The sequence below is a fragment of the Neophocaena asiaeorientalis genome, unplaced genomic scaffold (genome assembly GCF_003031525.2).
Source record: "Neophocaena asiaeorientalis asiaeorientalis breed wild unplaced genomic scaffold, Neophocaena_asiaeorientalis_V1.1 scaffold96, whole genome shotgun sequence".
Lineage (NCBI taxonomy): Eukaryota > Metazoa > Chordata > Mammalia > Artiodactyla > Phocoenidae > Neophocaena > Neophocaena asiaeorientalis.
Window position 1 is genome coordinate 2,869,944 of NW_020175831.1, and position 27,719 is coordinate 2,897,662.

Below are 27,719 nucleotides of genomic sequence, written 5' to 3' on the forward strand. Positions count from 1 at the left end.
CAACTACTGAAGCCCAAGTGCCTAGAGCCCGTGCTCCGCATCAGGAGAAGCCCACATGCAGCAATGAAGACCCAACACAGCCAAAAATAAAAAAACAAATTGGAGAAATAAGAAATAGTCATCCTTTGATAGACCGAATAACAAAGCTCTTGGAGAATGAACATAGCTATAGCATTTACTTGTGTTACTTCATTGCTTTTTACTTTGCATTACAGTTCTGAATGTCTTACAAGTATCTGGTTTTTTTTTTTTTTTTTTTTTTTCGCTTGAATGTCTTACAGGTATCTTAAAGCAAGGTTCACTTTATGTTCCAAAGAACCTAACAACGTGGCTTTCTCCATTGAGGGCAATCATTAAACATTTGCAAATGAATGTGTTTTGGTAGTAGAGGTCTTAGATTTTAAAACAGCAGCCAGCATAATTAACAGATAGTTATGTGCTAAGAATTTTTTATCCTAACAGTATCCTCTGCTTAGATTCTGGTTTGAACACAAACATCCAAATCAAACAGCAACTACATATAGAATAAATAACATTATGCTTTATACAAAACATGTGAAAACGGCACCGAGATTGATTCTAAGTGAAAAGAAACAGCTAAAAGGATCCTAAAAAACATTTAGGATCATATGACTAGTAAGAGGAGAAATGCGACAAATATGAATTTACAAAGTCTCATGGAGAATGTACAGATCAAATTTACCTGAATGCTATTTATAAAGGAATTGTTGATCATATAATGATATTATTTATATATACGGGTAAAATACACTGAAATTGACACTTGATACAGGTGAGTTTAACCTTGGCTATCATCTGAGAAAACTTATTTATCTCTAACAAGAAACTTAAAAAGACAGTGTCAAAAGGCAGTCACCAGGAACATATATATTGTAAAACGCATTCTTTCTTCAACAAACACATAAAGTAGCTATTACAAGCTAACATTTTTGCAGAATCTCTTTGAACTGCTTTCCCAGACAAATTAAGAATTTTATTCTAAAAATAAGCTTCGTAGAAAAATTATAATGATACTGCTAGTGATAACATATTGAATTCATACAATTTCTTTCTTCCAGGCAATTGAGAGCACAACTCCAATGCAAAATGTTACTGATGTGTAGTGTTTTGTTAAAGAAGACGACTTTGAGCATATAGCTGAATAAACAATGGGAAAGGCAGTCAAGAAAGGTAGGATAGGCCAATCATCTCTCTTAAAAGGTTAAAAAGGATGGGTAACCTGACAGGTAGGAGGGAGGTGAAATAGTTGCTTCCATAATAAATTAATTTAAGCTCTGGTATCTGAGAAATCTGTGTTTCCAAGGCTTGAACACTCTTACCAGAATTAACTTCCTAAGAAATCAGTCATTCTGCATTTAATACATGCATTCATATCTATGATATAGATTATTATTCCTATTTAAAATAGATTAAATAGGTACTAAGTTATAAAGCCATCAGGCCAATAGCCCATTTTATTACTTCTTTAACTAGCTGAATTATTTTTTTCAACATCAGGAAGTTACTAATTAAACACACACACATACACACTTCCACTCTCACACCTTCACTGAAACTTTAGATTAAATAAAATGATTATCTCCTTTGTAAAACAACTTATAATGTATTAACATTCTACCAAAGAAAGAATTTTCAATAAGAGTATCACCAAAAGCAAAGATACTATCAATAAAATATGAGTTTCAATGTTAAATGAATCTTTCACTAAATTATCTCAACTTCGTCTCTTTTACTGAATTCAGTGGAACACCATGTTAAAACAAATGAAATGAACAGGACTCTTTGTGAAATACCTAATAGTGACTGAGCGAGCATATGAAAAAAATTGTAATATAAAGAGTCAAAAGTTAAAATCCTCTGCATTGAATTCTATAAGTCTCTCTCTCTGAAATGACATTATCAACAAAATGTATTAAAAATTTTAAATACCTATTTGAAAATTTAAGTCCATTAAGTTTTTTAAAGGTGAAATTCAAATTTGGAATAATGTTATCACCTACTAGTGACAAAAAATAATTTGTAATACCACCAATAAATTGGTGTTTCTAAAATCAATTCTTATTAGAATTTCTGATTTCCTAGGAAATACTATTTGAATCTAGAGAGAGATTATACCATTTCTGTTCTAAACAAGATTTAACAAATGGATGATGCTGACCTTAGCCGGATTATCATTTTGGCCAGTAACAGTTACAAGGTATTATAACATAGAGATTAGACTATTTTAAGTATCTTAGGGAACAAATATAAGCCAAAAAATAGTTAATAATACCTAGGATTGGAGTGTTCATGATGAGAACGGTGCTTAGATAAATTACTAGTGAAAATAAATTGTTTTAGCTTTTAAAAACAATATGCAAAATGTATGAAGAACCTTAAAAATGTGTATACATTTTCACCCAATAATTTGATTTCTAAAAATGTATTTTGAGGAATTAATTAGAGATGCATATAAAGGGTAATACAGAAGAATACTCATCACAATGTTGTGATTTTTTAAGGCCGTAATAATTTTTAGGTCATAAAAGAGGAATGAGTAAATAGATTATGGGACACATCCTGGCAATAGAATACTACACAGGAACTCAAACCCATGTTTTCAGTTAACACACAAAATGCCCATAATACATATAGTGTCATCTGCATACAAACAGAATACAAAACTTTATGTGCAGTATGATCCCAATTTTGTTTGAATAAATAAAAGGGGGGAAGGATATAGGAAATACACCAAATGTTAACAGAAGTCCTCTCTGGATTTTATTTTTTCCTTCTGTCAACATTTTCAGTGATGCTTTTGTAATTATGAGAAAATAAAAACCTTTAATGTTAATTGAAAAAAAAAACATATACAAAGACCTGTATTCAAATATACCTTGAAGCCTGAACATTCTATTTAGGGATGTTTCGCTATAAATGTTAACACAAGAGCAGGCTTGGGTTCAAACTTATCTTCAATATTTTCAGGCTCTGTGACTGAGAGACATTCAGTAGTATATTTAAGTTCAACTGCTCACTTGTAAAATGAGGCCAGTAGCACCTATTTTATAGGGCTTTTGCAGGATTAAATGACATAACCCACATAAGCTTCTTAGCACAGTGACTGGCTAAGTTAAAAAATGTTACTACTGTTATAACTGTTTTTATTACTATGACAACTTTTATATGAAACTTTAATTCCTCAAATCCTTTTTGAAACAAGCTGGAGCACAAATAAATAGACATGGTATATATACACTTGATAAATATCTGAACGCTCTATTCTGTGGTTCATAAGCAACTTTTTTGTGTTTCTCAGGTAGAGCTTTTTGTTGTTATTGTTTTGAATACACTTTTTATTTTGGGAAACCTTTAAGTTTACAGAAAAGTTGCAATAATAGTACAGACAGTTCTCACACACTCATTACTCAGTTTGTTTCCCCAATGTTCTCATCTTACATTACTGTGGTACATTTATCAAAACTAAGAAACCAACATTGATATATTACTATTAACTAAACTCAAGACTTTGGTAATTTCAGTATTACCCAGCTTAACCAGACTCAGACTCCAAATGACTTTTTGTTAGGTTACCAAATTCAAAATCATCTCTGAAAACTATGACAAGGACCGCCAGCTGTCCCTCAATATCTATTACCCTTTTTCCTTCAATAAAAGAACTTCTGAATTTTAGGTGAGCACTTGGCTGCCCAGGACAAAGACCACATTTTCTAGCTTTCTTTGCAGTTAGGTGGGCATATGATTGGGCTGGGACCAAAAGAATGAGTGAAAATTATATGCATTACTTCCAGTTAATGCTCCTAAAATGATGGGTGTATACATGCTGTGTTTTGCTTCCCCTTCTCCCTCTCTTATTGCTGGAATATGGACTTGAGTCAGGAGCTGGAACAGCCATCATGGAGCTAAAAATGGAAGTAGCATGTTGAGGGTTATAGAATCAGCCAGCCCTGGGACTCCTACTTCCCAGTTACTACATAAAGAACAAACTGCTCAATCTATTAAGGTTGAGTCTTTGTTTCAGCCAGCATCCTAAGTAATACAAGTCTCTTTAAAACAATGTGCCATAGCTTCTAAAGGTGATTTCTTTTGTGTAATGGAATGAAAAGAAATGTAGTTTTTTATGGTGACCATATCGAAGAAATGTTTATATGTCTAAGTTTTGATATGCTTCCTTTTCTCTATTCAAACCTTCCACACCTCTTCCCGCCTTTTCACTTTCAGTTACTATGGATAAATTGTCTATGGTCCTTTCTAAGGCCAGTCCCTTCACTTGAACACCGGATCCCATCCTCTCTTAAGGACCCCATTCCTGCAATAGTCCCTCTCTCTGCAGTGTCAAATATGCTGTGATAGTCCCACCTTAAAATTCAAAACAAACAAAAAAACTCCATCTTCAATTCTCCTCCAGCAGTTATTTTACTGTTCCCTTTAAGCTAAATTCCAAGAAAAAGGTATCTTATAATGTCTCCACTTCTGGTTCTCCACATTTACTCATCAGTCTAACTCCAATCTCACTGCTGTCACTGCTGCTTCACTGAAACTCCTCTTAGCAAGGTGTCTAATAATCCCCATTTTTCTAAATCCAATAATAAATACTGAATTCTCACCTTACCCTTTCAACTACATGACTACATTGTTCCCCCACACTTTGAAATACTTTTTCTACTTGACTTCCAGAACACAATTTTCTTCATTGTCTGCTTGCTTCTCAGTCTCCTCTGCTACATCCTCCCCCTCTTTCTGACTTCTGAACACTGGAGTGTCTTAAAGCTTAGCTCTCACCCTTCCTCTCTATCTATACTATTTAAATACACAAGTAAAACTAAAGAAATATGGGGATTATAGATTATCAGACAAAATGTATTACAAACCCTGACAATGGAAAAATTATTATCAGACATCAAGGGAGAGGAAAGAAGTAGGAGGAAAAATGAATGTTAACTCCTTTCATAACAGGGAGTCTAAAAAACAATTCTAACTTCTTAATGTTTTTCATATTTTTAAAAAATATTAGGTCTTTTACACAATCTCTGATACACATACATACATATGTTCTTACATTCAGCAATAGGTTTTTCTTCTGTTGCATTTTAGTAAATTAAAAAGAAATAGTGTAATAAACCCCTTTGCACACTCACCCAGCTTTAGCAATTATCAACCTATGATCCATCTCATTTCATCTCTACTCACCATTCACCCAATGGATTTTTTTGAGGCCCACCCCAGAAATTATTTTACCTGTTAAGCATTTCAGTATTTGTCTGTGCCAGATTGTAAAATATGGCCACAAATTCCTTCCATTATGATATGTACCCTCCTTCCTTTGCAATGTGGTAAGGCTGGTTCTCCCATCCGGAGGAGGGTATCTATTTCCCCACCCCTTGAGTCTGGGCTGGTCTGGTGACTTGCACTGATCAACAGAATGCTGCAGAAGTGATGACCTGTCACTTCCAAACTGAAGTTTCAAGAAGCTTTATAGCTTTTGCTTCTATTCTCCTGGAATACTACTGTCCAGAGACTGACAGTTAACAAAATATATTGAACATATATCTAATAACCTTGGGCATATGTCTTTTCATAGTTTTGACAGTGCATCTTTGGGATAGAGTCCCAGAAGTAGGATTGTTGGGTCAAAGGGTAAATGCATGTGTAATTTTGCTAGATATTGTCAAACTCCCTCTAGGGGGTGTGCCATCTTGCACTTTTACCAGCAATGAATAAGAGTGCAAGAGTACTTTTAATATCACTGAAGTAAAATGGTTGCTGCTTTGCCAAAAGTATAAACATTCTTATGGTAGAAAATGCCAAAATAATCATAGATTGATTTATAGGCAGGATCATTAGATGGAAATGTCGCTGATATATATTATGAGGAAGAACAATGGGTGACTTTGGGGCCTGATAAAGTGCTGGAACACCCTTGTTATGTTCATAGAAGACCTTAGCCCTACGAAGGGTGTCTTCTTGGCTGGCTAAGAGGTAGTCTACCTCTCAGTCTCTTGGCCATTTGTGCCATGGACATGGACTGGGCATGTGCAAGGCAGTCTGCTGCGAGAACTTAAACAATGAATATTAAAAAGTTCCCAGACTTTCTGGATCTGGTGTTGAGGTGAATAAACTCTTACTTTACCCCGGGGATGTGCTGTGTAATGTTCCATTTGCCTCGCCCCATCCGCTAAGGAAGCAAACCATTAATAGTGTCTATAAACAGTCTGGATATGCTTGAACAGATTGTGTAATTTTTCTCAGCAATTTTAAAATATCTTCTTGACCTGAAGAGTATCTCATTTCCATTTGCCTTTTTCTCCTAATTTTACTGAGTCATTCTTTCACTGGTTCTATCTCCCAGATAGGGAGAAATGACAGCCTGGCCTTGGGAGCTGGGGTGGAGGCAGAAGATGGAAGGGATAGTTTTGGCGCAGAGGCACCAAAAACGGGGAAGGTTGGATGGTACTAATTCGACTTCTTGGATTCATCCTGAAGTCAAATCCCCCCTGATCTTTTGTTGGCTTCATTTGGAAGCTCTCTTAAGTAAATTTTAAGTAAATTTAAATGTAATTCTTTTTATTTAAAATGGCATGTATGTTACTAAAGACTCAATCACAAAATAACAATTCCAACTATTTTAAGCAGAAAAGCATAGGACAAGGAATTAGGGACTGGTTTGAGACTGAGTTTCCACGAATGATTCCTAGAACAACACAGCAAAACTGGTCATGGTCCAAAGGCTGGCTCTAGAAACATATTGTATTAGCTCTAATCCAGGGATTAAAGATTCATACTGTGTCTGTCCAATCCATTCCAGCAAAATGGAGGACTTGAGTAATACCACCTTTCCATTCAACTTGGTCCCAAATCCAAGGAGTAAATGTAATTTACCAGAATGAGTAAATCTGGTTGGTGGAACCTAAAATCATACCCAGAATTCTAGCTGAAAAGGATTTTAGAAATTGCAATTTTTAGCTTTCCTGAATTTATAGAAAAATGTATACAAAATATATCTTCAAAATATATGTCAAATCAGTCTATTTCTCTATTTGTCCATTATTACCACCTAGTCAAAGCCACCACTATCTCTCTGACTGCTGCCAGTCTCTACTTTCACTATTAGCTCAGCAATGGCTTTTCATTGCTCTCTGAATAAAATCCAAATACCTTATCACAGTCAACAAAAGCCCTACAGGTTATTGACTCTTTTTATTCCCCTACCTTTCTGACATCATCTCCTACCCTTATCCTCATTAATCACTATATGCTCCAGCCGCAACAGTCATCTTTCTGTTTTTAAACACACCAAATCCATTTCTTCCCTATGAGACTTTATATTTGCTGTTCCTTCAGTCTGGAAAACTCTTCCCCCAGGTACGTGCAGGGTTTGCTCCCACATCTTTATTCAAATGTCACCTTATTACAGAGGCATTCCCTGACCAACCTATCTAAAATATCACCAACCCTGGTAACTCCTACCTTTACCCTGCTCAACATCATGGACACCACGTAAATTAAAATCTTTAGATACCACTATACCCTCACCAGAATGATTAAAATTAAATATCCAAAACAATCCTGAAAAAGAACTAAATTGGAGAATTTACTCTACCTGACTGGTAGGCTTACTGTAAAGCTAAAGCAATCAAGACAGTATGGTACTGGCATAAAAGTTGACAGACTGATGAAAGGAACAGAATAGAAAGCTAAGAAATAGATCCACACTTACACAAATCATTTGATTTTCAATAAAGGGGATGAAGCAATTTAATGGAGAAAGGAAAATCTTTTCAACAAACGACACTGGAATATCTGAGAAACCATATGGAAAAAAAAGTGAGCTTCAACTCCTACCTCACACTATACACAAAAATTAATTCAAGATACAAAAGAGACCGAAATGAAAAACCAAGCTTTCAGAGGAAAGCAATGGAGAATATCTTTATGACTTAAGGTTAAGCAAAAGTTTCTTAGATAAGTCACAAAAACCAACAACCAAAGAAGAGAAAAAATTAATACATTAGACTTCATTAAAATTAGAAACATCTGTTCATCAAAAGATACTATTATGAAAATCAAGTTGGAAACCACAGACCTGGAGAAAAATTTGATGACAGACTGGTACCCAGGATATTTAAAGAGCTCATACAACTCAATAATTAAAAGACAGGCAACCTAATTTTTAAAAACAAGTAGAAGATTTGAAAAGATATTTCACAAAAAATAAAGTATACGAATGGCCAATAAGCACATGAAAAAGTGCTCATTTTTTCATCAGTCAACAAAGAAATGCAAAGTAACACTTTATATATCAGTATACACACAATGAAAATGGCTAAAATTAAAAGATTGACACCAAATGTTGGCAAAGATATGATACAACAGGACCTCTCATAGACTGTTGGTGGAAATGCAAAGTGACACCTCTGTTTTGCAAAGTAGTTTGGCAATTTCCTATTATATATTACATATGATCCCACCACTACTCTCCTAGGTACTCACCCAAGAGAAAAGAAAGCATGCATTCATTCAAAGACTTATACATAAATATTCACAACAGCTTTATTTCTAACAACTAAAAACTGGAAATAAGACAAATGTCCATAAACAAGTGAATAAATAAACTAATGGTGAAATAAGGAAATATTGCTCCTCAATGAAAAGGAATTAACTACTAATCACATAGCATGCAGAAATTGTAAATTAATTATGTGGAAGGAAAGAATCCAGTCAAAAGTACATACTGTATGATTCCATTTATATAAAATTCTGGAAAATACAAACTAACCTACAGTGACAGAAGGCAGATCAGTGGTTGACAGGGATGGGAGGGAGGTATAACAAATAAGCATGAGGAAACTTTTGGGGATGATGAATATGTTCACTATCTTAATTGTGGTGATGGTTTTATGGATACATACATATGTTAAAATGTATCAAACTGTACACTATGAGTATGTGCAGTTTATTGTATATAAATTATACCTCCATTTAAAATATCAGCTAAAGAAAACAATGAGAACCAAAGAAACACTTTAATACTTATTTATAGTTTGTATATTTAAGTACTCTGTAAATTTACTACACATTAAATTTATTCTTTCATTCCTTAGTGTCTATAGCTATTTTAAGATTATTATAACAGTAATAGATTAATAATTTAATGGCCTATTAAAAAACACTGAAATATTATTTCTGTAACAACACTAAAATATTATTTTCTAAAAATGCTTCCATACATGCTCTATATTAAAGATGTTATACTTAAGAACATTAATATATTATTAGTGATATGCTCAGAGGTAAACATTAGTTTTTTTCATAAGAGTTCAGCAAGTAAACTAATTTTCATAAAAGATAATGTATATCTGATTTCCAATTAGGCAATTCACAATGATTTTCAACCAATAATGGTCAAATGAATATACTTTTAAATCTTGGATTTTCTCCAGGTTTTCCATCTTTCCCTTACAAGACTTATTTTTTTTTCCATATTAGATTGTATTCATTAAAACTCAGATGTGCTATTGAGGAAAATTAATTTCTTCCCCAAATTTTTCTGGGTTATTTTCATTCTAACTCCAAAATTGTACAAAACATTGTAAAAGAATCCTTTTAATGACAACATATATTGTCATAAGTGTTTTACTAAATATGAATATACAAAACAATTTATATATTACCTGGCCACATCCAGGGGCAGTACATAGAAAGGGTTTGTCATCACTCATATTCCACAGGTCCTTGTATTGCCTATAATAAAACATTAAGAAATGGCTAAATGTTTCACAGTACAGATTTTTAAATAGAGAACAACTTAAGGGCTTCCCTGGTGGCGCAGTAGTTGAGAGTCCTCCTGCCGATGCAGGGGACGTGGGTTCGTGCCCCGGTCTGGGAAGATCCCACATGCCGTGGAGCGGCTGGGTCCGAGAACCATGGCCGCTGAGCCTGCGTGTCTGGAGCCTGTGCTCCGCAATGGGAGAGGCCACGATAGTGAGAGGCCCGTGTACCACAAAAAAAAAAAAAAAAAAAAAAGAACAACTTAAAATGTAATATTATTTGATTTTCACTAAGCTTATCACCTTCTATCTGAATGTGAAGTAAAACACTTTTACTGACATTTTAACCCCACCTTCCATTTTCTTATTATGAACAGAGACATGTAACATGCAGATTTTACACTACAGAAAAAAATATTAGGAACCCTGATCTATCAGTCTAAATCTTTCCTGTTCAGTAGCATAAGTGCAGATAAATGAAATAATGAGAAGATAACCACTTTAAATGCCAATGAAATAATGGACTAGGTAACTATCATCAATGTCTGATAAAACAATCAGGAACAAAGGTGACAGGAACTTTATAATGGCTGGGTCAGGGTGACAGCATCTGAACTCACAGGTCAGTCTTAAATTAACATCACTAAAAGTGAGACAAACATTATGTGCCCCCTAATATGATGCAATAAAAAGCACACAAAGGATTCTTGGGGGAAAAAAAGTCAAGCCTGAATCTAATCAAGCCTCTCTAGATCCAACTACAGGAAATACAGGAGATAGAAAAACATGTTGAAAGGGGATAGAGCAGAAGCAAGAAGAACTACAATTCTGCAGCCTGTGGATCGAAAACCACATTCAAAGAGACAGACAAAATGAAAAGGCAGAGGACTATGTACCAGATGAAGGAACAAGATAAAAACCCAGAAAAACAATTAAATCAAGTGGAGATAGGCAACCTCCCAGAAAAAGAAATCAGAATAATGATAGTGAAGATGATCCAGGACCTCGGAAAAAGAATGGAGGCAAAGATGAAGAAGGTGTAAGAAATGCTCAAGAAAGACCTAGAAGAATTAAAGAACAAACACCTAGAAGAATTAAAGAACAAACAAACAGAGATGAACAATACAATAACTGAAATAAAAACTACACTAGAAGGAATCAATAGCAGAATAACTGAGGCAGAAGAACGGATAAGTGACCTGGAAGACAGAATGGTGGAATTCACTGCTGAGGAACAGAATAAATAAAAAAGAATGAAAAAAAAATGAGGACAGCCTAAGAGACCTCTGGAACAACATTAAACACACCAACATTCACATTATAGGGGTTCCAGAAGGAGAAGAGAGAGAGAAAGGACCCGAGAAAATATCTGAAGAGATTATAGTCCAAAACTTGCCTAACGTGGGAAAGGAAACAGCCACCCAAGTCCAGGAAGCACAGAGAATCCAGGCAGGATAAACCCAAGGAGGAACATGCCGAGACACATAGTAATCAAATTGACAAAAATTCAAGACAAAGAAAAATTTATGGAAAGCAACAAGGGAAAAATGACAAATAACATACAAGGGAACTCCCATAAGCTTAACAGCTGATTTGTCAGCAGAAACTCTACAAGGCAGAAGGGACTGGCATGATATACTTAAAGTGATGAAAGGGAAGAACCTACAACCAAGATTACTCTACCCGGCAAGGATCTCATTTAGATTCGATGGAGAAATCAAAAGCTTTACAGACAAGCAAAAGCTAAGAGAATTCAGCACCACCAAACCAGCTCTACAACAAATGCTAAAGGAACTTCTCTAACTGGGAAACACAAGAGAAGAAAAGGACCTACAAAAACAAACCCAAAACAATTAAGAAAATGGTCAAAGGAACATACATATCAATAATTACCTTAAACATGAATGGATTAAATGCTCCAACCAAAAGACACAGGCTTGCTGAATGGATACAAAAACAAGACCCATATATATGCTGTCTACAAGAGACCCACTTCAGACCTAGGGACACATACAGCCTGAAAGTGAGGGGATGGAAAAAGATATTCCATGCAAATGGAAATCAAAAGAAAGCTGGAATAGCAGTACCCATGTGAGATAAAATAGACTTATAAAAAAAGAATGTTATAAGAGACAAGGAAGGACACTACATAATGATCAAGGGATCAATCTAAGAAGGAAGATACAACAATTATAAATAAATATGCAGCCAACATAGGAGCACCTCAATACATAAGGCAACTGCTAACAGCTGTAAGAGGAAACTGACAGTAACACAATAGTGGTGGGCTTTAACACTTCACTTACACTAATAGACAGATCATCCAGACAGAAAACTGATAAGGAAACACAAGCTTTTTCTTTAGACCAGATAGATTTAAATGACATCTACAGGACATTCCATCCAAAAACAGCATATTACACTTTCTTCTCAAGTGCACACGGAACATTCTCCAGGATAGATCACATCTTGGGTCACAAATCAATCCTCAGTAAATTTAAGAAAACTGAAATCATATCAAGCATCTTTTCTGACCACAATGCTATGAAATTAGAAATCAGTTACAGGGGAAAAAACCACAAAAAACACAAACACATGGAGGCTAAACAATACATTACTAAATAACCAAGAGATCACTGAAGAAATCAAAGAGGAAATCAAAAAATACCTAGAGACAAATGACAATGAAAACACGATGATCCAAAACCTATGGGATGCAGCAAAAGCAGTTCTAAGAGGGAAGTTTAGAGCTATACAAGCCTACCTCAAGAAACAAGTGAATTCTATCAAACGTTTAGAGAAGAGCTAACACCCATCCTTCTCAAACTCTTCCAAAAACCTGCAGAGAAAGGAACACTCTCAACTCATTCTAAGAGGCCACCATCACCCTGATACCAAAACCAGACAGAGATACTACAAAGAAAGAAAATTACAGACCAATATCACCAATGAATATAGATGCAAAAATCCTCAATAAAATACTAGGAAACAGAATCCAACAACACATTAAAAGGATCATACACCAAGATCAAGTGGGATTTATCCCAGGGATGCAAGGATTCCTCAGTATAATGCAAATCAGTTAATAGGTGTGATATACCATATTAACAAATTGAAGAATAAAAACCATATGATCATCTCAATAGATGCAGAAAAAACTTTTGACAAAAGTCAACACCCATTTATGATAAAAACTCTCCAGAAAGGGGGCATAGAGGGAACCTCCCTCAACAAAATAAAGGCCATAAACAACAAACCCAGCGCAAACATCATTCTCAATGGTGAAAAACTGAAAGCATTTCCTCTAAGGTCAGGAAGAAGACAACAATGTCCACTCTCGCCACTATTATTCAACATAGATTTGGAATTCCTAGCCACGGCAATCAGAGAAGAGAAAGAAATAAAAGGAATATAAATTGGAAAAGAACAAGTAAAACTGTCACTGTTTGCAGATGACATGATACTATACATAGAGAATCCTAAAGATGCCACCAGAAAACTCCTAGAGCTAATCAATGAATCTGGTAAAGTAGCAAGATACAAAATTAATGCACAGAAATCTCTTGCATTCCTATACACTAATGATGAAAAATCTGAAAGAGAAATTAAGGAAACACTCCCATTTACCATTGCAACAAACAGAATAAAATATCTAGGAATAAACCTACCTAGGGAGACAAAAGACCTGTATGCAGAAAATTATAAGACACTGATGAAAGAAATTAAAGATGATAGCAACAGGTGGAGAGATACACCATGTTCTTGGATTGGAAGAATCAACATTGTGAAAATGACTATACTACCCAAAGCAATCTACAGATTCAGTGCAATCCCTATCAAGTTACCAGTGGCATTTTTTTTTTTTACAGAATTAGAACAAAAAATCTTAAAATTTCTGTGCAGACAGAAAAGACCCCGAATAGCCAAAGCAGACTTGAGGGAAAAAAACAGAGCTGGAGGAATCAGATTCCCTGACTTCAGACTATACCACAAAGCTACAGTAATGAAGACAATATGGTACTGGCACAAAAACAGAAATATACATCAAAGGAACAGGATAGAAAGCTCAGAGAAAAACCCATGCACCTATGATCAACTAATCTACAACAAAGGAGGTAAGGATATACAACAGAGAAAAGACAGTCTCTTCAACAAGTGGTGCTGGGAAAACTGGACAGCTACATGTAAAAGAATGAAATTAGAACACTCCCTAACACCATACACCAAAATAAACTCAAAATGGATTCAAGACCTAAATGTAAGACCGGACACTATAAAACTCTTAGAGGAAAACATAGGAAGAACACTCTTTGACATAAATCACAGCAAGATCTTTTTTGACCCACCTCCTAGAGTAATGGAAATAAAAACAAAAATAAACAAATGGGACCTAATGAAACTTAAAAGCTTTTGCACAGCAAAAGAAACTATAACCGAAACGAAAAGACAATCCTCAGAATGGGAAAAGTATTTGCAAATGAATCAATGGATAAAGGATTAATCTCCAAAATATATAAACAGCTCATGCAGCTCAATATTAAAAAAACAAACAGCCCAATCAAAAAATGGGCAGAAGACCTAAACAGACATCTCTCCAAAGAAGTCATACAGATAGCCAAGAGGCACATGAAAAGCTGCTCAACATTACTAATTATTAGAGAAATGCAAATCAAAACTACAATGAGGTATCACTTACACCAGTTAGAATAGACATCATCAGGAAATCTACAAACAACAAATGCTGGAGAGGGTGTGGAGAAAAGGGAACCCTCTTGCACTGCTGGTGGGAATGTAAATTGATATAGCCACTATGGAGAGCAGTATGGAGATTCCTTAGAAAACTAAAAATAAAATTACCATATGCCCCAGCAATCCCACTACTGGGCATATAACCAGAGAAAACTGCAATTCAAAAAGACACATGCGGGCTTCCCTGGTGGCGCAGTGGTTGAGAGTTCGCCTGCCGAATAGCCACAAAAAGTAACAAAATTAGGTCATTTGTAGAGACGTGGACAGACCTAGAGACTGTCATACAGAGTGAAGTAAGTCAGAAAGAGGAAAACAAATATCATATATTAATGCATATTATATGTGGAATCCAGAAAAAATGGTACAGATGAACCGGTTTGCAAGGCAAAAACAGAGACACAGATGTAGAGAACAAATGTATGGACACCAAGAGGGGAAAGTGGGGGTGGGGATGGGATGAATTGGGAGACTGGGATTGACATGTATACACTAATATGTATAAAACAGATAACTAATAAGAACCTGCTGTATAAAAAAATAAATTTTAAGAATCCTCTAACCTAAAAAAAAAAAAAAAGAAAGAAAAACATGTCAAACAACATCACCAAGCTGGAATTAGCCAAATTCTACAGGACAAAAGACCTGGTTTCTTCAAGAAATAAATGTCATGGGGAACTAAAGAAAAGAGGAGGTAGAGGGGAACTGTTTTAGATTAAAAGAGGTCTAATAAACATACTAAACAAAATGCAATATGGGGACTTTCTTGGATCCAGATTTGAACCAAACAACTACAAAAAGACATTTTTGAGTCAAGATTGTTTTCCTACTTTTTGATATAGACTTAAAGTTTCCAATTATTCCTTCCGTTAACTTGTAGGTTTTTGTTTTTGCTTTCTTCATAGAAATTACATATATGAACTATATTTGACAACTAAAAATTCTGTAACATTGTTTCTTTTTCAACACTAGTTTGTTAACCTTTCGGAAATAAGTTTCTCTTCAGGGACAGAGATGACAATCACTATTATGGCCAAATTTGGGAAATGCTAGAATACTGTTTTTTGGGGGCAGGACTTTTCAGACTTTATATGTTCAAGAGAAATGACCAGAAGAGCACCTAGAATACAGCATTTTTGCCACATCCATTTTCTATTTGAACCTTTTTCACTAGAACAATACTAGAACATCTCATGGGACTAGTATTATTTGGAACTCATTTTAGGAGAAATCAAAACCCTAAAATATGTTTATGCTTGTCATAGTTAAGTATATTTTGATGCTCTATTTGATAATTTTAAAATACTATAGAAGTAGTAGCTAAACTACATACTAGGTAAGTATTTTCTTATTTATGAAAAACACTTGAAATATTTATCTAGAAATAACCTATGAGAATTTTTATAATCTAAAATATGAAAAAAGCACAAAATACCAAATATTGCATACACACCTGGCAGAATTCACATGTAACTTGAATTTCATAAGTTGTACAACTTATCACGTCCTCTTTTTCATGGCAAGGATACTGAAAAATGAAGTGGTTTCACACTGTTAAATATAGTTTTGAAACATTTCTTGAAACATAGTAAAACAATAAAAACACTCAAATAATTACACTCTTTGTAACACTACTGTCATCCAAAAACCCACTCACTATTAAGAATCTTTATAATAGAGCACTGCTCCTAAAATATGAACACCCATATAAATGCCTTAAACATAGGTATTAATATATCCAACTCCACGATAAAGAGGGTAAAAGAGAAACATTTAACTTAGCCTTTAGGACTGTGGTCGAAGAGCAGTAATTAAAAGAGTGAAAATCCTGACTTTTGACGTCTGATGAAAAGATGAGATCTAGTATTTCAAAATATCTATTCAGAAAGCTTTAAGTTTTAAAAAATGTAGTCAGTGATGATCTGGTTCTCGGCCTAATTCATCATTATTTGTCCCATAATGTAATGATAGTTGATCTTTATAAGAAGTTCCCTCTTCCCTAACTTTATAGTTTACTTATTTGACATTAGCTTAAGGACAAGTACAACATACTTAAACTATGTTTAAACTATGAGGGTCAGTGGCTCATCTTTAAACTCTACTAATCCTCCATTACATTCACTGAAACCCCATGTAGTGGCAAACAGAGTTAACTATATGCTTATGCAAATAAGCCAATGGTACACAGAGAAAATTTTTATTTTACATAATTTTGCTTATAAATGTGGTGTCAAGAATGTCCTGCTCAGGAAAATTGGGTAATTCCTGTGGGGAAATGTGTAAATAGCTACACTTCTGAGTCCTGGAGTCAGAGATGGTCTGATATAGGAGAAAGGAAGAAGAAAGTTCTTTTCCTGGTCCCAGGCAAAACTTCTATCTATCTGGTAAGGTTACATTTCATCATTCACATTCAACTTTACCATGTTGCCTGTGAGAAGAGGGGAAAAAGCACTAGAATAATCCAAAGGAAACCTATAAAAGTTATGCTTCAGTCACTACCAGTAGAATGTGAACTCAATGAAGACAAGGAACTTACCTTTGGGTTAACTACCTGAAACAGTGGCTAGCTTATAGTAGCATTTACTCATTAAATATTAAGGAATGAATAAACAGCCACATGATATGAAAAAGTCAGATAAATTTAGTTTAAGTTATCTAACTGAAAAAACTTCTAAAACTAATAAATGCAGTTCATATTGCTTTGAAAAATCAAAGCAATATTTAAACTCAGTTAAGTTCAAGAAACATTTAAACACCAAACTCATGCCAAGACACAAAGGTGAAAAAACAAACAGTCCAAAAAAACCCAAAACAAAACAAACAGTCCCTCCACTTTGAGAAACTTTCAGTCAAGCAGAAGAAAGAATACAGAAATATAATTTCAATTCAATTTGCTAAGAATAACAGTTAAAATATTAAAAATATACAGGTAGGGGCTTCCCTGGTGGCGCAGTGGTTGAGAGTCCACCTGCCAATGCAGGGGACACGGGTTCGTGCCCCGGTCCGGGCTGAATTAAGATGTTGTAAGGAACTTTAAATTTGCTCCCAGAAAAAATACAGAAGAAAAAAAAAGCCACCCAAAATACTATCATTCAGAGATTACTGTCTAACATTCCAGAGTACATATTCAGTCTTATTAATGTATAAAGATAAATAAAAAATTTTTAATTGTAAAAAGAGCATTATAACTTCCTTTAAAACACAATTATCTAAATTCTGCCACATCATCAAATATTAGATGTCATTTTAATGGCTATACAGTATTCCATAATACAGATATGACATATTTATAATTAATTCTTTACCACTGGATTTTTATCATCAGTGAATATCTTTGAGGACAAATCTTTGCGTAACATCCACATGAGGTAAAGAATAGGGATGGCACCAGCCCAGGATAGGATATCAGGGCCCAAGCAGGAAGATGTCTACTTGATGAGGAGGAGGGGGTCTGGTGGCAACAGGCAATTCATTACATATACATGCAGGTATTAATTGAATAAGTGAATTTATCAAGGATATAGTAGATGAAGGTAAATTCACACTACAGGTGAAGGTAATTACACAGAATAAACCCTGGTACTGGATGAGATTTGGAGATATTCATGTGCACTCACGACTTTCAATATAAATATACAGATACAGAAATACAGATGATAATATGTGTATATACATGCATATATATTCAAATACTTCCCTAGCTGTGTCACTGAGAAGGCCTGGGAGCACTGATACCCAATAGCAATAAGCCCTCCAGACCTCGATGTCAAAATACTATTCTCCACCAAAAGGAACCTGGGATCCTTGAAGAATTGGCTGATTCCGAGGCTAAAGCAGGAATAATACAGGATGGGCCTTGAATACCTTCTGCAAGAAAGTAAAGAAGGACTTATGGATTTAGCCAGAAAGTGGCCAAATCTCAGACAATTTGAGATTCAAAATAAATGATAGTAATAGATCATACTGTGAATAAAATAGGATTCCATTAATCTGATATAAAACATACCAATGTAGAAATGAAAATTTGATAAGACAAGATGTTTACATCCTCTCAAAGTATCTCCCTATAAAATACATTTTAATTACTAAAGGCAAAACAGTAATATACAGTACAAAAGCCTGGCAAATATCACTTTACTCAAGTGATCCAAGTTAACAACACTAAACATAAGGAAAATCAACATCAATATCATTGCAACCCTTCGGTTGCAATGAGGAGGACACAGCATCACTTTCATAATAGTCATGCCAAAGATACATAACCTGAGTCTAATCGTGAAGAAACATTACAGAACACCAAATTGAGGTAAACTCCTCAAATAACTGGGCCATAATCTTCAAAAGTGTCCAAGTCATCAAAGTCAAGGAAAGATCGAGGAACTGCTTCAGATTGAAAAAGACCAATGAGACATGATAACTAACTGCAATATGAGATTCTAGACTGAATCCTTTTGCTATAAAGGACAGACATTATTGGAATAACTGGCAAAACTTAAATGTAATCTGCAGATTAGATGGTAGCAATATTTCAAAGCTAATTTCTTGATTTTCATGGTTGTATTATGGTTTTGGAGGAGAGTGTCTTATTGTAGAAAGTAAAGTATTTGGGCGAATGGGACATCATGCTAGCAACTTACTCTTAAAAGGTTCTGGACTAAAAAACTTAAAAATAAAAAAGGAAAAACTTACAGAGGGAGGGACTTCCCTGATGGCGCAGTGGTTAAGAATCCGCCTGCCAATGCAGGGAACACGGGTTCGAGCCCTGGTCTGGGAAGATCCCACATGCCACGGAGCAACTAAGCCCGTGCGCCACAACTACTGAGCCTGCACTCTAGAGCCCGTGAGCCACAACTACTGAGCCCATGTGCCACAACTACTGAAGCCCACGTGCATAGAGCCCATGCTCCGCAACAAGAGAAGCCACCGTACTGAGAAGCCCGTGCACCGCAACGAAGAGTAGCCCCGACTCGCCACACTAGAGAAAGCCTGCGCGCAGCAACGAAGACCCAATGCAGCCAAAAAATAAATTAATTAAAAAAAAAAACTTACAGAATGAATTTAAATTATATATAAATAACATGCACTGTGACAATTCAATATATAACCACTATATAATTAGTATCATGTAGTTTTTAGCAGTAGTTTTGAGAAAAATACTAAAACACACAGATTCTCTAACAATTCTCTGCTTGCTTCCAGTTTATAACCTTCATGTTATGAGATGTCAAAGAACATGGACTTCCCTGGTGGTCCAGTGGTTAAGACTCTGTGCTCCCAATGCAGGGGGCACGGGTTCAATCCCTGGTCGGGGAACTAGGATCCTGTATACCCCACCACACGGCCAAAAAAAAAAAAGAGAGAGAGATGTCAAAGAACAGAAAAACTATGTTCTGTACTGAAAAGAGCAAACTTAGTAGAACAATTTCTGTATCTGAATAAAGACTCAAAGGGTAGTGTTAGACAATTATTTGTCCTATAGGTAACTCCTTTGTTTAAAATCTGAAATGTGAGTTAAACCTATTAAGCAAAATAGACAATCCTTTAGGCTGTAGTATCACTATTTCCATGCCATTTTGAATTATATCATTCAAATGATGCAGCTGATAAAAATGTGTGCTTTTCTTACATCTCACCAAAAACAAGTAAGCAAGAAACCAATTCACTTCACAGAAAGCAGTGTGAGTCAAGTGGGAGCAGGACATTCCTAAGATACTGCTGGTCTCCCCCGAAGGGGACAGCCAAGCCCTGTCTGTCTTGGGTGTTGACAATGTGGACAAAAATGTCCAAAGGTATGATAGGATCTATCCTCTGCCTCTCTCCATGTTCCTGACCAAGAAACAAAGGACTTGTGACTCTCAAAAATATTTGAAAGAAAATTTCTACCCATCTCCACTATCCACTCATTCAGTCTCCCAAATAGGAGGAGAAATAACTTGGTGAACTTGAGAAAAGGGTTATTATGGATATGTAACTTAGGGCCCTCTTGGCTCCTGAGTTCATTTCTCACAGAAATATATTGGAAAGACTACAGTCCTTCACTACATGGCTGGGTAAACATCTAATCTGTAGACCTCCCTAACCCTCTGGGGTGGGGCATCCACTGTCTTTACACTTGGGGTAAAAGTTCATTTCAGGCTTAGGTCCAAAACATGTTCTCCAGTCCAGACCTATCAGCAATAAAGCTGGTATCTATTTTTATTCTTTTAAAATTTTTAACATATAAATCATTTTTGGACAAAAACACATGCCCCTGGTAAAAATCAAACAGTACAAAAGGATATACAGTATAAAGTAAGTCTCCTTCCTTTTTTCCCACCCCTGACCTCAGTCCCAATTTCCAAAGATAACCACTCTTACCAGTTACTATGTATTTTTCCAGAGATAATCCATGTATTTACAAGTATATTATATATGTGTATATCACATTTTTATACAAATTGTGGCATACTATACATGCTGTTATGAATTTTGCTTTTTCATTTAACAATATATTACAGCTGGTATTTTAATCCCCCCATCCACCAAAAAAAAGAAAATAGTGTGAGTAAATGAATCTTTGAAAATAGGGGTGGGGGGAAATGATACAATTTCTGGTGACTAATTTCAGAAATCACTAGAGTCTAAAATGTGAATTTGATTGATCTTCTAGTTAGTTATAGAACTACAAATGCTGTAACCTCTTACATTTAAAGCATGTACTCAAGTTTCAAAGCAGATTTTTAAAATATGGATATTACTAAATGTTACACACAATGTACAGAATTCCCAAACGTTTCTAATACAAATAATTTATTTTATGAAATTTATTTGGAAGACATTTGACTATTTTGTACCCGATACTACATTAAGAATAAGAAAGATGGTCCCTGACCTCAAAATCAGATTAGTAAGGAAAACAAATAAGTGAAAATAGTAATACTAATTCAGTGATATACATATAATAATAGATATACACAAGCACTATGGGAACATAGGGGAATAAAGGGTATACTGGAACTGGTCATCTCTCCTCCGCAGCCATAATCCCCTCTTAGAGCCAGACTGCCAGCAAAGGGCAATCCTGTATTTCCATGGCCTGACATACCTGTTTCAGGTGAACCAGAGGAGACACCTGAACAGTCAAGCCATCAGATTACCTCTTCAGGAAACGTGTAAAAAGAAAAAAATAATAATAATAAATCAGCCAAACAGAGGTATACACTAGACATTCAAAATCATACTCAGGACTGGCAGACATTTTCTGCCATGTTCATACTGATAAGAAATTAATGAGGGACTTCGCTGGTGGCACAGTGGTTAAAAATCTGCCTGCCAATGCAGGGGACGCGGGTTCAATCCCTGGTCCAGGAAGATCCCACTGCCGCGGAGCAACTAAGCCCGTGAACCGCATCTACTGAGCCTGCACTCTAGAGCCCGTGAGCCACAACTACTGAAGCCTGCAAACCTAGAGCCCGTGCTCCGCAACAAGAGAAGCCACCACAATGAGAAGCCTGCGCACCACAACGAAGAGTAGCCCCCGCTCAACACAACTAGAGAAAGCCCACGCCCAGCAACAAAGACCCAATGCAGCCAAAAGTAAATACATTAATTAATTTTTAAAAATTAATGAAAGCCAGAATGGAGTAGGCACAGAAAAACAGGGACGAGAAACCATGTAGCCAAGATGAAGGAAAGAAGTTTCTGCAATGCCTGACTGCTTTCTGTGATTGGGTCATGTGAGAATCTTCTGTATCCTGATTATGAGCTTTTTTTTTAGGTTGAATTTATCCGATTTTCTACCCCCTAACTTAGTACCTAGCCAACCCTGAAGAGAGGGTCTGTGAAGGGTACTGAAGGAAGTAATGCCTCAGCTTAGTCTTCTCAAAGAAATAAGAGATGATGTTTTGGGCAGAGGAGACAGCATGTAGAAGCACAGTAAAGCAGAGTACACTGAAGGATCTCTAAGAACTTCTGATGGCTAAAGCATGGGATATATGATTGAAGGGAAGAGAGGTGAGGCCAGAGAAGGAAACATATCTCTAAGGGCCTTTAATACCCCAGTAAGGAGTCTGAAGTCCAACCTCACTCCCCCATCCCACCCGCACCCTGAGGTTATAAACTATGGTCCTGCACCAAAATGTCGAGCTAAGAAAGTTTTTCCATTTTTTAAATGGTCAGTGGGTAGGGAAGAAGAAGCAACAGAGACTATTTGTGACCCCCATAAAGCCTAAAAATCTTACTATCTGCCTCTTTAAAGAAAAAGTTTGCTTAATCCTGCTGTAAAAAATGGAAAGATTTTAAATAGGTGAATTAGATAATCAAAGGGGCATTTTTGCAACATCTCTAATGGAAGTGTGGAGGATGGACTGGTGAGAGTAACACTATGCATAAGAAAACCAGTACACGTTACTACTAGATTCAGGAAAGAGAATGATGGTTTATACTCAAGCAGTGCCAGTCAAAATGAGAGGAAAGGACAAGTTACGGAAAAAAATGTTCTTATGATAAGGCCTCTAATCCTTAACACTGTCTGCAGACCCTTGCATGGACTGACCTCTGCCACCCACCCCAGTCTTAATGATACCTTGATCTCTTGGCTGTAGTTAGGCAGCTCCCTCTCTCAGCCTAGAGTGCTCTTACTTCCCACTCATCTGTTCCTTTCTTAGTTAATACCACTCACCTCTGATCTTCCTCCAGCCACTATCCCCCTACCCTGAAATTCGGATGTCTCATTTACTTATTCAGTCAATAAGTATTTATCGAGCACATGCAAGAGGGTAGGAGTTAATCCTTACAAAATCCTAGGAGAGTTGAGACTTTCATATTGGAACTCTTTGCTACAGAGGGCTCCCTAGGCAGACAAGGTTAGGACCCTCTGAGTTAAACAAAATTACATACTTTTATGCAGTCTTCAGTGTGCTTTTACATGCTGACATGCACTGTAGTTCCAAAAGGATATTTCCAAATTTGCTGAACCTTAGGAATTTCTTTTACTAAACATTATCAATATGGTAGGACAACTAGCATTCTGAGGATTACCGTATGGAAACACCTCTTGAACTTAATAATATTTGAGAAACAATCACAAAATAAAAGACCACTTTTGCAGCAAAAGCTTAAAATTTCTTACCTTTCTAGCTGGTGGGCCATGAGCTTTATTTACTCTTCTGCCAGGAATCCCTCAACTCCAATCAAGTAAGCAGTGCTTCTCAAGTTTCCATCTAAGTATCCCTAGGGCAAAGGAGAGGCAGAAAAGAGCAAACTCATTACTCTGCAAAATCTAAATAACTTCAGGAACTTCCCTGGTGGCGCAGTGGTTAAGAATCCGCCAGCCAATGCAGGGGACACGGGCTCGATCCCTGGTCTGGGAAGATCCCACATGCGGTGGAGCAACTAAGCCCGGGTGCTGCAACTACTGAAACCCACGCGCCTAGAGCCCGTGCTCTGCAACGAGAGAAGCCACGGCAATGAGAAGCCCACACACTGCAATGAACACAACCAGAGAAAGCCCACATGCAGCAACGAAGACCCAACACAGCCAAAAATAAATAAATAAATTTAAATAAATAACTCCACTACAAAAATTTGTAAATGTTTTATGTTATATTTTAAAATGCATGTGTATTTTGCCTTCTATTCCATTATTTTTTAGTATAAAAATTAAGGTTCCCTGCAAATCTTTAATGCTCCAGGAAGATGTTTACCTTGTGGCCTCCCAAAACTCCTGGCACACTGCCACCTATCAGATGTGTAACAGTTTCAAAGATGGAAGCATGGCAATGGAATCTTGGTGAAAAGGGAAAAATAAAACTTTTTAATATAACAGAAGGAAGAGGTAGTCACAGCTGATCCGCGAAACGGCAGCGCTGAATCTTGAGCGTCAAAATTCTTAAGAGTGAAGGTTAATGGCTCTTCTTGTGCCAGTGTGCTTCACACAACTGTTTATGTGCTTCTTATTTGGAAATGACTTTTTTATGCCTGTATCAGTTAGGATTAGGTTCAGCTGTGAGTGAGAAAACTCAAAATAACAATGGCTTAAATGAGTCAGAAGTTTATTTCTCTCACAAGAACACAGGCAGTCCAGAACCATGATCATTGGGAACCCAGGCTCCTTCTGTCTTGTTGTTCTTCCATCCTCAACATGTGGCATCCCCTTCACAGTTTAAAATAACTGCTCAAGGTCTAGCCATCACATCAATGGCAGGAAGGAAAATGGTGAGATGAGAGATAGCCTCCCTTTAAGGATACTTTTCAGAAATCTTACAGGAAACTTCTATTCTGGCCAGAACTTAAATCACATGGCCCAAGCTAGCAAGGAAGCTGAGAAATACATTCTTTATTTCACCACATGCTTAGAAAAAAAAACTGGAGCATCTACAATAAGGAAAAAGAAGAGAATGAATATTGGTGGACAATTAGTTGTTTCTGTCATCATATGCAGCTCATTCTAAAATGTAAGATGGTTGGATACCTTGTAGAGATGTCTTATCAGTCCACTGAAGGGAGCTTTCAAAGGCAGAAACTCCTGCCAGTGGCCAAGGAGCAAGACCAATGTTAATAAGGACTTCTCTAAATATGCAAGACCAATCTGTAGGTGACAGAGGAAGAAGGAAAACTATCTGAAGACCAGAGTAACAATATAAGAGTAAAGCAACAACCTAAATAGTTGTAGTTTAGGAGGATAAACTCACTAGGCAGTCCACAAAACTTAGGAATGATTACATGGGACCGTTAGGTAAGTAATGGAGTGCCTAAGGTGAGATTGGGTAAGAACTTTGCAGAAAGTTCAGTTACCAATTGCATTAGGAAAAGGCAGCTATCCCAGGAGCAAGATGTTAAAGGGAAAGTTGACCCTCCCTTACCTGAGGGCTGAGCTCCCATGCATGAGGGCCAAGTATGAACTTGGAGATTTCCTTATTGCACAGACTGTTGAAAAGAAGAGTTGCACTTTACCTTGAGTAAGGTTGGCCAGAACAGCCTTAATATGTTTAAAACTTTTGATGCAAATATCAAAAGCTATAAGGACTCTCATTTCAAAATCGGTAACGAAATTGTTCTATATACAGACTGTTCCTTAAAGGAAAAGGGACCAGAACAGGGTATTTAGCTAGACAAACGTAAATTTGGGACTATGAATGGAACAGCAATTCAAAGGACAAATGGCTCTGTGGGATAACTGTACTTACTACTGAAAATAATCCACATATAAGTGGATCCATGCAGTTCAAACCCATGTTGTTTAAGGATCAACTGTACTTATAAAAGAATGGTGTCAGTATCTTGAAAAGCCAGAAATTACATTTTTTTAACTATCTAAACTTATGAAGAAATATTTTAGGAATCAACTTAGAAATGTGCAAGAGTACATAGTTTATCAAATTTCTTTTCAGGAGTATATATATGAGTGTACTAGGCAGAATGGCCCCCCCAAAGATGTCCACACCCCAATCCCTGGAACTTATGAATAGGTTATGTTACATAGCAAAATGGACTTTGCAGATGTAAAAATCATCACAGATTCTAAAATAGGAAGATTATCCTGGGTTATCCAGATGGCCAATCTAATCACATGAGCCAGTAAGAGTGAAGAACTTTCTCTGTCAGAGAGCTTTTGGCAGTAGCAGAAGTCAGAGATAAGCATGAGAGAGACTTTACCTGCCATTACTGGAGGGGGCAGCACTGAAAGCATTTCAACTTCTATGAGTGAAGACCAGCCCTGGCTGACAGCAAGGAAAGAGGGACCTCAGTCTTAAAACTGTATGCAGTCAACAATCCAAATGAACTGGGAAATGGATTCTTCCTCAGAGACTCCAAAAAGAAAGAAAGAATGCAGCTCTGCTAACATACTGATTTTGGCTTTGTAAGACCCATGTAGTGGGCCCAGCTGAGCCCACCTGGACTTCTGACAAACAAAAACCATGAGATAAATTTGGGTTGTTTTATGATGCAAAGTATGTAGTGATTTGTGAAACAGGAATAGAAAATAAAGTAAGCAAAAATGCTAATGTACTCAGGAGGACAGGCTTGTAGCCCAAGGAACCGCATAGATTCAGAGTTTTCTCTGTGCTCTAATTTCCTTCTCATATCTTGGTAAGTGCCACAAAATGCCAAGAAATGATCCTAGAGCTCACACTAGGAAGAGCAATATGGTCATAATGATGAACTTAAACCTAAGAAGTTGAAAACCTGTAGCTATAAGCCAGTAGGAATTCATTCCCCTTTGAGTTTCTAAATTAGGAAAAATTTAAATGGTATGATTTCACCTCCTATCCTCTCCAGGAAGAAAAAATATACTAGTTTCAGGATTGTCAAAAATAATAATTGAGGGCTTCCCTGGTGGTGCAGTGGTTGAGAGTCCGCCTGCTGATGCAGAGGGCGCGGGTTCGTGCCCCGGTCGGGGAGGATCCCACATGCCGCGGAGCGGCTGGGCCCGTGAGCCATGGCCGCTGAGCCTGCGCGTCCGGAGCCTGTGCTACGCAGCGGGAGAGGCCACAACAGTGAGAGGCCCACGTACCCCACACACACACACACACACACAAATAATAATAATCGAAAACAATACTGTATATGTAAAATATATCAAGTACAGTGCATGGCACTCATATAGTATCTATTCAGTTTATTAGAAGTTTTACTGTATTTTGACTTTAAATGTACATTTTCCTAATAATTAATCTATATCTTACTACCTTCTTTATTTTTAAAGCCAGAAGCTGAGCACTACATAGTTTAACTTTTAGACAGAAGATTTTTACATTAATCTTTAACCCATGAATTTGATGTTATCCCATAAGGTTATTTGGTATATAGTGTTTTACTTCATCAATGTAAGAAAGTGAGAAAAATGTAAGTTCCGCTTTAATGAGGAAAGCAGCAGTTTTTAATTGTTCACTACTCACAGGAGACACGACAGATGTTCTTCATACATATCACAACTCCCAAGAATATACCAAAGTTTTGATGAAATTCCTCAAAGTTGATGGGATACATGAAGAGCATCACAGACTTTTCTCAATACTGTATTCATGAAAGTACATTATGAGTGCAGTTGGCCCTCCGGATTCAACAAACCTCAGATCAAAAATATTTGGGGGGGGCGGGGGGCTTCCCTGGTGGCACAGTGGTTGAGAGTCCTGCGCTCTGCAACGGGAGAGGCCGCAGCGTTGAGAGGCCCACGTACCGCAAAAAAAAAAAAAAAGGAAAAGG

The 27,719-nt window shown here is 36.5% G+C and overlaps 1 protein-coding gene across 4 annotated transcripts in view; it reads right to left on the bottom strand.

The window, feature by feature from the left end:
* ATF2 (activating transcription factor 2) overlaps positions 1 to 27,719 on the bottom strand; it is a 78,303-nt gene that overhangs the window by 45,766 nt on the left and 4,818 nt on the right. For all 4 annotated transcript variants that reach the window (XR_003001501.1, XM_024732860.1, XM_024732859.1 and 1 more), the window contains exons 2-4: positions 23,644 to 23,744; positions 15,988 to 16,062; positions 9,693 to 9,762 (exon numbers count right to left, since the gene is read on the bottom strand). Coding sequence is in view for 3 of the 4 variants with exons in the window: in XM_024732860.1 (XP_024588628.1) it covers positions 9,693 to 9,762; positions 15,988 to 16,019 (102 nt within the window). In the remaining variant the exon portion in view is untranslated. The remainder of the gene's footprint in view (positions 1 to 9,692; positions 9,763 to 15,987; positions 16,063 to 23,643; positions 23,745 to 27,719) is intronic.